Source organism: Ptychodera flava, chromosome 13 (genome assembly GCF_041260155.1).
Source record: "Ptychodera flava strain L36383 chromosome 13, AS_Pfla_20210202, whole genome shotgun sequence".
NCBI classification, from domain to species: domain Eukaryota; kingdom Metazoa; phylum Hemichordata; class Enteropneusta; family Ptychoderidae; genus Ptychodera; species Ptychodera flava.
Window position 1 is genome coordinate 17,034,870 of NC_091940.1, and position 14,201 is coordinate 17,049,070.

The 14,201-nt window shown below is 38.5% G+C and overlaps 1 protein-coding gene across 1 annotated transcript; it reads left to right on the forward strand.

Moving 5' to 3' along the window:
- Positions 1–2,057: 2,057 nt before the first annotated feature.
- LOC139147031 (histamine N-methyltransferase B-like) lies at positions 2,058–11,900 on the forward strand. The gene is made up of 3 exons (XM_070717882.1): positions 2,058–2,321; positions 7,700–8,020; positions 11,548–11,900. Exons 1-3 carry the CDS (start codon positions 2,093–2,095, stop codon positions 11,898–11,900), a joined length of 903 nt encoding a protein of 300 aa, XP_070573983.1. The 5' UTR covers positions 2,058–2,092.
- The last annotated feature ends 2,301 nt before the right edge of the window (positions 11,901–14,201 follow it).

Sequence of the window (14,201 nt, forward strand, 5' to 3'; positions counted from 1 at the left end):
CGCACGTAACTGTGCTAGTCACCTATGCGAATTCTGGTGGAATCAAACTTTGTTTTCCGTTTTTTCTCAGAGCCAGTAAGACTCGGCTTTCCCCCAGGGGGCATGCCCGATCACCGACGCGAGTGGTACTGTGGCATACAGTAGCGTAAGCGTAGACTCGTACTCCATAGCTTAGTTGGCAATGGCCCCAGTGCCGCACGTTCGATGTTCGAAAGCTGAATTTAGGTGGGCCACCGGAATTCAAACTTTTACTTTTTTGAGGACATGTTTTTATCGATATCTCGCGATCCGCGCGCAGTCGCCGCTTCAAATATCGACCATTGGCATTAAAAAAATGTGCTTTAAAAATGTTACCAAGTGGGAGTGCCACTTTAAAGTGTTTGTCCTGCCGAACCATCGAAAGTGTGCGTTTACCACCTAATGTAAAAGTTGACCCTCCTGAAGAATTCATTCCAATATATGCCTCATCCATTGTAAAATGTGACCCAGCCGTCAGAATTATTGAACTGATTATATTAATAAAAGAACGTATAAATGATGATTTCAAACTTATTTGATTTTGTAGATTGTCGGCTGTTTACCTTATTTTCAGACCAGAAATATCATAGTGATATAGGGCCTAAGAAGCCAGTATTTACTATCCCTGGTATGCTACAAGCCAGGCTTTGTTCATGTTGATGTTGTTTACCTTTACAACCAGCATCGCTGCTGATAGAAATCTATTTATATTGCTTTCAGACTTTATACAAAATGGACGCCCTCAAATTCTCTGTTGTAAACTTTGACCTCGCTAAACACTGTTACACCATTCTGCAGCAGGCACTGCAACCCCACATTACTGTTACAGCAAAACATCTTGAAAACCAACAGATACTTATATTAGTGATAACGTGGCGTAAAGGCTTACTTAGAAAACGCAGCGAAATCAGATATCATGAAAATCGGACGCAGGCCGAAAGTAAAAAGTAATGGCAGAAGGTAACTGTCGGTGCATTTTTTTATTTCATGTCAACTTTTAATCAATTTTTGCATATCGTGCCATCTTTGGTCGGATTTTTGCTTATAAGGCAATTTCTTTGAATATTTTCTCCAAAAAAAGTATAAGTCTCAGGATATCGAAGTAACATTCCTGTTTTGTTGTGTTGTGTACGGTATATGTCAGCAGCTGGACATTATCTGCTCATTAAGAAAACAAAACAAAACATTTTAAAATAAACGAGAACAAAGTGATGTTTTTTTATAAAGCAGCATCGCCGCACTGATCATATTTTCAAGAAACTTTGGATAAGAAGCAAAGCATGTCTTTTGTTCAAATACAAACGATGTGTCGACGATCATTTGAAATCTACTCTGCTTATGTGCAGCTGGCTCGGAAGATTATATCTGATCGGTCGATTACCACTGTTCACAGCAACTTAGGGAGTACCAACTAATTGGATAACGGAGCATTCGTTTTTTACGCGGAAAGGGGGGGGGGTCGGTGGAACTTGAGCAACAAATGAAATGTAAAAAGCGACCCCCTCCAAATCAAATTTCTAAAATTTGACCCCCAGATTCATCAATCGTAAAATGTGATCCTCCCCCGATAAAAATCATCAGATTTGATCCATTAACCCTTCGCACCCTATAGCCCTGGGCTGAAAAACAATATTTCAGTGAAATTCCGAAGTCAATTTTTTTTCCATAACTCCATATAAACCTTTGTAAAATTTGATCCCCCCTTCCAATCATTACTTGTAAAATTTGACCCCCCTAAAAACGGTTTCTTAAAAGTCAACCCCCCTGATTTCCACCGACCCCCCCTGTAAAAACGAATGCTCCCTAACAGCTTCCGAGATAATGCACATATCTATACTAAACTCCGAGATATGGAAAATAACAGAGACACAACAGAGATAATATGCGGTATGCGGTGGTCGTCAACCCCCATGAGCGTACTGCGTATCCTCGAAAAACTCACTACGTTTATTACACAATTCCCTCTTACGTGTTGTCAAAGACAGCTGACTAGGTATGACCATGAAGTTGGCGACGCTCTCAGTCACGTGGGTCAATGATTAAACGTCAACTGTATAATCATTTAATATCGACTATGGACGGGGAAGGAAAAGTAGACTCCCACTATGTGGCATCAAACCACCAGCATTACAAACGCATATACCAATGGTACGAGAAGTTGACAGACAGAATTGAGAAGGTGCATAGGTATTGTTCCGAAACGTTTCCTGACATTGCCATTGGAAATTTCGCAAGAAATCAGGAACGAGACGAAACAGAACACCCGGAAGTGTTCCGTTACTTTGGCGTTGGCAGTGGCTCGGGTAAGTGTCCATGCAGCACTGTCGCTTGTTATTCGATACACGGCGATGGTCGCTGTGGTGTGCATTAGAAATTTAAAGTAGAAATGCATCGCCATGTATCGAACCACAAGCGATTGTGCTATGCAGTGTGAAGTTAAGTGGCAACTCACCATCAACTCATTGTCTCTACAATCATGCACTGATTGGCTAATATACTGCACGACCCAGATAAAACACAAACATCACTGTCTGCAAAACATAACACTCATTAGCGCTAACTTCAAAAACAGGATTCGGAGATCACAAAAACATACCAATCAGAATACCCAAATAAGGTCAGTTACAGTGTTCAGTTAACAGTCGAGAAAATGCCACTAACAAGAAAACTAACCAATCAACATGAAGGCGGGAACAATAGCCAACACGACTTAAATGCAAACCAGATAAAAAGAATGTAGTTGGTGGTCAGTCTTCACGATAAGCAATACCGACGGTAACTCCACTTTCTCCCAAGACGAACAGAAAGCAAGTCTGTACGAAGATGAATAGTAAATGATCTGTAATAGACTTGGAAGACATACTGAACACTGGTGAGAAAAAACAAAACAAAACAAAACAAAACAAAAAACAAAACAAAAACAAAAAAACAAACACAAAAAAACAAGACGACTTTCTAGCCAATCCGGCGAGTCGGCCAAATAAGGCACAATACTCCAGCAACAGCAAATTTTGTGAACGATGGTATATAACTGCCTGGATGTCATTGGCCTAACAAGGGTAACAGTACCAAATGGTTATACTCAAAAGAGAGACTACAGTATCAATACTGTGCTAAGCCTCAACATGCACACACAATAATAATACTTGTGACTACAATCTAAACACAAAATCAGTAAATGAATATAGGAGGCCAACATACGATAGTATAGAAATAGGAACCAAATAGACATCACGTCAACAGAAATGTCACAATAAATGAGAAAAAAATCAACCTGAGAATATCGATACAAAGCAACCTCAAATTTATCTGAATTTTCCTTGCCGAAACACAGAAACCATTGCATGTCAGTAAGAACACTATCAGTAACCTGTGATACAAAAAAAAAGTAAAAATGAAATAAGATAAAGGAAGAGGAACAATGCGGTACAGTAAAATAATTACATAATAAGGAAGCGTCAAAAATACCTTGTCAATCAGTGATACCACACAAAGTTTACAACAGACAACTAACAACAGAGAAAAAATACAATTGACCTTATAACAGAAACGTACCATAAAACATGTTGAGACCTAATTATCTATCTTTCAATCTAGTAAACACAATACGAATACGACCTTGAACACAGTAGAATAAAGTCAGACATGTTCCTAGCTTCTCGAGTGAAAACAATAAACTAACTTCAGATGGGACAATACAGTAATACATACAATTTACCAATCATTCCATACTGACGATGAACAGGAGGCAAGTAATGAAAAAAGTTTGGCAAACATTCGTGACATAGCGTTAAAGGATCGTAGTTTTATAAGCAGTCTATTGGAGTACAGAGTACACTGATACGCAGATTAAAGCAGTCTCGCCGTGCCTAATCAGTTCTGTACACAAAATAGCGTAACGTAAACTACACTTATAAAATACATTATACACGCCACATGCTCATTCTGTGTCGCGATTCGCCAGAATACGTCACGTGACGAGAAAATAGATACGTCTAGTCCCCACCAAATTGACAAAAGTGACGTCAGAGGGTATTTTTGAAAAGCTATTTCCCTAGGGAAATAGTTCTGACCAAATTTGGAAAAGTGCCCGGCCACGTGACCGTAGTGTCGTCTGCAGCTTTGCAACAATGGCGGGTGACTGGAACGTGATGTGCGTCCGGGATAGGTGACGACACATTCTCTATAACAGATTTTCCAACATTTTCCAACATTCCAAGAGCGTAGGAACTTGAATAGCTCATCGACAGAAAAGATTAAGGTGCAACTAAGGATGTCGCTAAACTGTAAAAATAGCGAACGCTAGACGCGTCTTTGAGCGTTCAAAATGTAGATGTTTGGGTTCAAATTTGAACGGTTAGTGTTCATATTGTTAACACCAGTGTTCATATTATTAATAATGATGTTCTAAACCTGAACACGTAGTGTTAACAACTATCTCCTTCAAGTGTTCAAAAACTCAGCATCACAGAAAGTTTACAATACTGTGAAACAATAACAATCTTTTGTGTTTTTTACTTTACAATGGCTATATTAACTTTACTACTGACTCGCTGTCCGGCATACGTACACGGATTTCGGTGTAACGAATTTCACAATAAGTGGAAAATATTTCCGGTCTACAATTACTGAAAGCATGTTTTTTCTAAAAAAGGAAGTATGAAAATAATTTTTACACGTTTATTTCGGGTTGAAATTTTGAAATTTTAAAAAGAAAATCAAAAAACCATCATGAACGTTTTAATTTAAATATCGGCGTGCAAGAGGCGTTCTACTTCTTAACACTTGGTGTTCAAGTTTGGTGCCTTTTCTTATCCCATGATGCATTAAAACGGAAGTTGCGACATTTTTCTTGTAAGCGCACGCTGAAGTCGTGATCGTGCGAAATCAAGACCAGAAAGGGTAAGTTTTCTCTCCAAAATATGAAAAGGTATTGGATTTTGAAGCATCTGTATTATTATCCTTCGAAATTATTGTATTGTACTTTGAAAAAGCTTAACTACGTGAAGAAACCTTTATTTCTTTCAGTGGCTGGTGGACCATACACTAGCTGTGAATACGCAGCAGTGTTTTGGGCCATGGGGTATCGATCGCACTCGGGTCAAGGGTCATCACTGGAGCGATGACCCTTGACCCAAGCGCGATCGATATGCCACATTACCGCTGCGTAATCACAGCTAACACATGTCTTTTAGTAACCACAATCGCATGTAAATTTAAAACTTTAGTTAAACATCGAAGAATATTGTTTTAGCATATGAGAGTTGGCTTTGCTTTACTTTTCATCAGTTGATGACACGAAGAAGCCAATATTTTGTAACATTGACGAAAAGAGGCACTGTATACAAAAGTCATTGTCTTTCATTTGAAGTCTCATGTCGCCATATTATCTATTGTTGCATTATTTTCAGGATGTGAAAAGTTGGATGAACGTGAAATCGAAGAGTTATTACAGAAGCTATTGGTACAGAAATTGAAGAATATGATTGTACACATAGCTGTCTGGAAACAAGCTTGAGAACCTCAGTTCATCTCTGATGTAGATTTGAACTTTCGAGGGTTAGTAACTGAATTGATAAGTTTCTGTATTTTTGTTCTGAATTTATCTGAGCTATGTCCAGAACGCTATGATTAACTAAATGTTACTGGAGAATAAGCTTTCAAATACTTGTAGTCGCCCTTATCAGATGCAATGGTGGAATGAAGAATTAAAGCAGAAAGCCACAGAAAATTCACAGTGAAAAATGTACACTCTAAATTTCGGAATTTTCTGAAATTCCACTCTGAATTTTCTATCGCTTTCTGCTTCAAATCTTCATTGCACCCTGGCATCTGATGAAGGAGACTTCACGTCTTTGAAGGCTTATGCCCCTGTAACATTTAGTTAATAATAGCCTGCTACCAAATCTTTGATTATTTTATATTTTAGATCAAGACGTCTTTTGTTCTCGGTTTGTTACTGATTTTAGCTTTGCTGTTAAGGACGTAGACCTTATATCATAGGTGAATGTGTGGCATCATCCTCAAATGTTTACATCCCAAGCGTTTTCTTCAAAACGGCCAGTACGATTCATTTAATATTTGGAGTACAGGTTTCCGGAGATTTCCTAATCATATATCTACAAGTTATGATGAAATACACAAAATTGTATTTTTGAGACATTAAAGACATTTCAGACATTTTAAGAAATAAGGAATTATCAAATGTCATATATTCAAGTAAGCCAAATTTTTAGCTTTTTCAAACAGATGTTTTCGTACGTTTTTGCAAGTATGAACAAATAACGTAATCCACAATAAGCAAATCCTGTTTTGTCACTACTTTGTTCATATTGTTTGAAAACGATCTACAGTGTTTATGGGGATTTTCTTTTGTTTATGTTTTGATAGGAAGGTGTTAATTAGCGTTGGTGTTTTCCTCTGACAAACTTTACAAAGTGGCCATATGGCCACTTTGTAAAGTTTGTCAGAGGAAAACACCAACGGTGTTTATGTGCCTAATTGACACTAAATAATTGTATTTTACTAAAGGAATTTTTGTGTATTTGTAAATAAAACAATTTTACTGAATATAAGTGGTCTGTTTTGTTATTTCCAGGCTTGAACACCCCATGAACGCCCGAAATTAAAGGTGTTCAACAAGTGCATATCATGTGTTCTAACCTTTAACACACTTATCGTTGAACGGCGTCCATGCGTTCAAAAAGTGTTACAGCCCTTTGAACGCGTAATTGCGTTCAATTTTTGAACGCATTTCATGTGCAACGTATGTTCAGATATGGAACACATGGTGTTCAATATAATGTCTGATGAACACGAAGTGTTCAAAATCTGCACACGTGTGTTAAAAAATTGAACATTGGTTGAACACGTAGTGTTAAATTTCTGAACGTCTAGACGCGTTCAAAAAGTGTTACAAAAAGGCGTTTAATTGGTGTTCTATCCTTTAACACTTAACTTTACAGTGTAGGTATGCTTAGAATATTTTTTGAAAGAAAGTGGTACCACGTACAACTGAAAGCGCTGTGTAAACATCGCCCAGTAAACTTGTCACAATGGATTGTTGCGGTGAAAAATATCAAAACACATTAAAAACTATATAACAATACAACATGAGCATGTGGTGTGTTATAAAACACCTATAGCCTGGTCTTTATTCGGGCTATAGCGCTCGTCTATTACCCCTCGTGGCCGTGTGTTACCAGAAACACGTCGCTATACCCCTCGGCCTACGGCCTCGGGGAATAGCGATGTGTTTCTTGTAACACACGGCCCCTCGGGGTAATAACGGTCGCTATAGCCCTCATGACCAGGCAATAGGTGTTTACTAAACGCAAACAACCAAGATATGAACGATGTGAGGAGTTGCTTTTCCTTTATTGCGTATACTAGTACAAGAATAGATTGAGTCATGCTGTGGCTTTTCCATTTGATCCGTAGTCCCCGAGCGTCTGCACTCCACCGAATCTTTCAGTATAAGGACACAACATGGGAAGAGAGTCTCTTAGTACAAGTACTGACAAAAGCAGATTGATATATGGGTGATTTAGCAACAGTCCAAGGTTATATGAACGAATCTACACTGGGCCATTGAAGTCATGGGATCCGCTGTTTACTGCAACTGATGTTCAGTAGGAATCATTTCGGTGTCTCTTACTTTTTATGATCCTTGTTTCTACAGGTGACTCCGATATAGCGATTTTAACACAACTGTCAAAGAGATTGCCGAGAATTGAGGCAACAATTACAGAACCGTCTGATAAAATGATAGCAAACTTCAAATTGGCAATTTCTGAATGTGGTAACGACGCCCTCCAGAAGATCAAATTTACTTGGAATCAAGCGACTATAGAAGAATACATGAAGATGCCACAGGACACTAAGTTCCACTGTATCTTCTTGTGTGGTGTCTTAGCTTACTTTAAAGATGTTGATCAAGTTGTTCAATATCTTTACTCCGTTCTTGCCGAGAATGGTACTATTCTTATTGTCACAGAATCAGGTATGTCTAAGTTAACTTTACTGCTTTTGTCATGAAAAGGGTAGCTTTCGATAGAGAAAGATGAACGATCTGTCAAAGTAGCAAACAACTAAACTGCCCCAATTCAGTAATGGTATTAGCCGAGCCATTACGATGTCGAAATGCATGTCAAAAATTATAATGTTTTCAGCAACTCAACTTTCAGCTTAGATTAGACCACAACTTGGATAACACTAATCTCACTACTCTATTGCACATTCTTCTAATGGTTTATAGCTATTTTGATTGGACTTGATCAAGCCATTACCTAAATAGTTCTTGACAAGGCACAAGTACAGCCACTGTCAACTACAGCCACAAAAGCAGCTGTTTCCAAATTACATCGTATTAGTGTCGTTTGACTCATCGCGCACATATGCCAACACCCTTTGAATGAAGGTAACATCCAGAACTGCACGGAAGGATTCTGAAGTTTCATTTGTTACCAGACTTCATGCCGGAAAATGCCGAGAGAGTTTGACCGGTTAAGAAGGGCTTGACTACGCAGTTTCTGCGTAGTGAAGCTTCATTACGTATTCATGGTGACCCCTGGCCAGCTGTCAATAACTTTGGGGGCTTTTGTCTTTTGGCCTGCTTTGCATATGCGTCGTTGGACACGACCTGCCAATCACCCAGGCAGTCAATTAAACTATTAATTGACTGTTTACCGACCTAATTAACACTATCCAGCAGTATCAGTCATATTTTAATCGCGTGGCCCGGGTGGGCACAACGTAGGAACGCGTGTATTCTGTGTGTACGTTTCACTTGTGGTGTTGTTTGTACCATCGTGTGTCCTTCTTTCACCTACAGCATTACCTTCAAGGTGACAGGCTTACTATTAATGTTCAGTATCATTGCACCGAGTTCTGCCCACGGTGAAAACCACCTGTTTTGCCTACTAATTACTGCCCGTCGCTGCCCGTCCTGAATGTAGCCTATCTATAGCTACAGTAATCACATAAATCATTTATCAGTTTTGATACATACTCCTAAATTGTAAGTTTGATCAAAATCGAGACAACATTCAAGGGCTATGCAGACTGTCCATGTCAGCACACACAGTGACAAGAAGGCGGCAAACACCTACTCACCAAGCACATCGAATCGGCGAAAAGAAGCATAAAAAGCTAGGCTTATCGCCAAAACAAACGCGCCAAGCGCTAACAAAAACCCATACCAAGCGGCCCTTTTCAGGGCCACCAAATACTCCAAAAAGGGAATACCAAAAAATACGATAAGATGACATAGAACACACAAACACTTAAAAGAAATAACAAAAATCGTACACATAACAAACAACTGAAACACAACATTAAATACAAAATAAACAATCACAGTAACGTAACAGAAACATGGCCGTGGAAATAAATCAGCTATTTCCAAAAAAAGCGACAACAACATGAAATTCAACAACAACCTATCGTCGCTCATGCTCAAACTATGAAACTCCGAAAAATAGTACTAGGCAAAAGCCTTAAAATTCATTCGGACACCAACAAAACCAAACAGAATAAAACCACCTCAGGATTTCAACAAATAAAGTCGTATAATGTGACTACGCTACATCGTGAGACACAAACAATCGCAACAACACCAATTCAAAGAAAAGTCAAATTGGACTCCACGAACAACAAAAAAACAAAACTTGAAAGCTATCTGAAGCTTCTAAACTCGCACTTCTAGAGATACCCTTTCAAACAAGGAAACAAAACATGTCGCGTGCCAAAAGAATCGCGATAAACCAGCTTGCAAACATTGGACAAATTTTGGGAAAATAACCCTTCGACAAGGGTCGGTTTTTCGTTATTGTCAACACAAACGATTACGTACTCGAATGCGAAAGGCAATTACGTAACACTCAGTATTATACACAACAAGCCAGAACAAACAGTAAACAAAGTAAATGAACTATTAATTAAAATGTACGAGAACAAGCACATCAACCAGGATACTTGTAAGTATCTTGATCCAATAAACATAAAATCCGTACCCCGCAGTGGTACTTATTGCCTAAAAATTCACAAACCTCCGCAAAAATCTAAAAGACACACCAGTCAAAACAAAATTTACCGAAGTAAAGAAATATAGAACAAACAAACCGAACCACCAAACGGACTCACAACGTGACCAAAATTAATATACTTGCCTCGCTAATCGGAAAGCAAGACCACTAAAATGCATTAAAATAAATTTTCACAAACACAAACTAAGGAAAGAATCTACACTGTGACTGATGTGACTGATGAGAAACCACACTCGGGTTTCGAAACGCAAGCGTCAAAGGGCGACTCTATCAACTTTTGTAACAACATAGGTCCGGCTGCGTCTCGCCATAAGCTTTCCCCACACAAACAAAACATTACCGTACACACTAATCCAAACTTCTCTACAAATATCCAAAGCGAAAAAAAACATTTCATTAACACAAACAATCGGATAAGAATGTAGGAACACATTTTCGAAACGAATCAAACACAAACTCGACACAAAAACATTTAGGATAGTTAGGTGGGGAGCCTGTTTCACATTTTTTACATCTCGCTATACTGTCTATGATTCTAAAAATAAAGTCATCTGCCACTTTTTCTGTATACGCGGTTTGGCAAAACTCATCTCTTCAATCGAAAGTCGGGCGATTTCATGGTTCTTTGGGGCACTTAAGTGTACGTCGAGCTTAAGGAATGTAGTTACATTCGCGATGTTTTATTCGAAAATTATTTATTCCTTCAAGGGCAAATGCACATAATTTATGCTGTTGGAAATACTGGCCGCTCATAAACAAGACAATAAACTCAATATATGTGCATTTTACTTATATTGTCAAAGTACCACCGACACCCACAAAAACCAAATGGTTCAGTCCAGGTATTTGCAACTCTGCCATCCGACTGGTCAACAGGAAATCAACCATAGTGTCTTTTGGCACGCGTATACGCCAGTCACCTAGGCGACGGTAATCTGCACCACTTATCACCATCGGGAAGGTACTCCTCCCCATATACCACTGGTGATCCCACCCTCAAGGCACTGCGTCATTCGACCAAGCATTGTTATTGTAATTTCCTGCATAAAATTAACAGCGAGGTCAACCGTCAAACTCTCTCGGCATTTTCTCTCATGTGAACCCTTCTATTTCCGTGACTCTTACCAAACAATAGGCGAATGCTTAGCCTAGTTTACAATTTTGATTTATATAATATTTAGCTGAATTTGCCATGATTTAAATAAAGACTGATAATCAACCATCGGCATATGCTATAACCATATCTTGATCTTTTTCATTTGAAGAGGAACTTGCTTCATCGATATAATTTTTTTAAGGTAGACAGGTCACTAAAATAAGTTTATATTACCCAATCAGTGTTTAATCATTACATCCCATCGACCTTTATATTGATCTATTTTGCTATTAATTGAACTACAATTGAAACTTTGACCTTCTTTATACATTTGAGACAATAATGTCCCACGTCGACTCCTGCAAAATGATTTTTTTTCTTTTGCAGGGAATGAGACAAACATATTTTATGAAGTGTGGTACCCAGGTCGATTTCCAAGCATAAACGAGCAGATTGCAATACCAGACAATGTCGTAGCAAGCTTTGAACGATGTGGAGGAAAAGTCAGGTCATCAAATCTGGAATGCATTTTGGATGGTTCAACTCTTGTTGATGAAGAATCCGAGTCGGGCAGTCTTCTGTTGGACCTCTTGACCGGAGTTGTTGACTGTCGCAAAACAGCTCCTCCGGAGTTTCTTCGTCAATTCTTAGATTTCATTTCAGATTCAAATGTATCTTTCAAGCAGGAAGGCAAATTCCTGTTGAAGAATGATAGAGTACTCATCATCGTTCAAAAATAAAGAAATATAATGGTCCATCGTAAAGATCGAATTAATAGAGAGGTAAGAAGTCATGTACAACTTCAAATGTGTCGCGATACAGCAATGTAAAGGGGCATTACCGTAACACTTGATATTTTCTGATTTTGTTACAATTTTCCGTTTCCTTTCTCTCTGTAATCTGAAATGTCCAATATCTTGCACAACTTATTGGACATCAAAGGGACGATGATTGAGACTGCTGTTTGCTAATAAATCGCCGTATCGCCCGTAATTTTTGTTCAAACTTTCGAACAAGTTCTTGATGTCATTGTCAGCTGAATAGGCATGCTAATAAGGTCCTTCCTCTGTGGGCCGCGAATCGTTTTCAATTTATAATGACAGTGCCATTATTATTGTTTGTAGCATCATGATTAGTGTCATTCGGAAGTGGTCTCAAATAAACGATTCTGCATATTAATATATTTAAGGTCACAGACTGGAGTAAAAAAGACACGTGAAAGACAGCCAAAATGTCTTAGTGGTGATCCTTTTGTGCAAAATGCACAATTACGACAAAGACATCTGTGTGGAATAATCACGTCATTAAATTGTTGCCCTTTAAAAACGTGAAGTAAGCTTCGGGGAAAATTTCCGTAGCTTGCCCACAAGTTGTTAGATGTTCACGGGAAAAACTGCATTGACGTCGATTCATCTCTCTGTAGTTGATTGTAATGTCTGTGTTTGCAGTAACCCTAACTTTATTGCATAAAGATACGCTAAAACACAGGAATGTCTGGGCATGAATGGCGGTCACTATCTTCGGGGGAACGGGATCTCGGACAAAGGCAATGAAGGGATTGAACACGTTGATGGGGATTGAGTGTATATATATATAATATATATATATATATACACAATAATATTTTGTTCGTACGAGTCTTAAATTGTGGCCATGGCTCAAAGTCTTTGACATAATTATGTCACACAAGAACACTGTAGCTGACAGATAACGATTACAACGTGAAAGCTGTAGGCTTTATTACAAACGGCGTTTTGTAACCTATCTCATTCGTTGCCTTAGTTACCTTAATTTCAATACGTACAGGTGAACGTATCGATTCGATTCTGCTGACAAGAAGTCATTCAAATTCCAATATGTCCCTAATACTTTCTCATCCTTCAACAAAAGTTCTAAAAAACGCGTTTACTTCCAGGGGACGACTGTACTCAGCTCTAATTATACCCAATCATATCTTCTTTCATCGTTTTTCATTAGATTAATAAAAGAATATAATGATGATTTCAAACTCATTTGAATTGGTAGATTGTAGGCTATTTACCTTATTTTCAGGGTAAAAGTATCATAGAGATGTAGTACCAGTATTTACTATCCCTCGCAGTGCTACAAGCCAGAATTTGTATAATTTGTTGTTGTTTACCATCACAACTTGCACTGTTGCTGATAGAAATCTATTTATATTCTTCCCAGACTTCATACAAAATAACCCTTTTAATCCATTTTGTCTTGAAGTTTCGGTTGTATTTTCGTAAAAATTTCATAAATATCATTTGTTAGAGAATGCCCCTCTTAAACTCTCTATTTTAAACTTTGACGTCCCCCCATAACTGCTTTGTAAAACTAACCCGCCCACAGATTTCCACAACCCTGCAATAACAAATGAAGGCTCCCTTGTAAAGTTCGGTGGGGTACCTCAACGCGAACACGGTGAGCCGAGCCTTTGACTGAGTAGTGTTGGCAAGCCGTGGCTCCGAGGTAGTGCACAGACCATACCAAGGGCGCCTCCATAGGTACAACTGACATTATTATAATTTCTGTTGTTTTCTTTTCAACACGTTACAAACGCTGCCCTATAGGATTTGCAGGACTTTTTGAAAACTTTTGAACATCGAAAAAGAAAGAAACAAAGGGTATTATAATAACGTAACGGCTTCAGCGTCAATATGTTTATTTCGGTCAAGATTTGCAAGTGATAAGGTTAAAAAGTGACTAGATAGCTGCTGTACAAATTTTAAAATGAATTACATAAAAACCATATTAAAGGTACAAATACTTTCGTTGGCGACGAAATATATAATATCGTTCAATAGCAAACGTCATGATTTGTGTCAATAGTGAGCGTCGGGGCGCAAAGTGCATGTACGCTCGATAGCCGGGCCAACTGGGCTATCAACGCCTGTGTCAAAGAACAGCATCTTGCAGTTATGTTTATGAATAAAAATATCAAGTATGAACAGTGAAAAGTCTTTTTCAACACAAAAGGGCAGGCTACAAGAACTACCCCCACTGCGGGTGTCGACAAGATAAGTAGTTCTTTGATA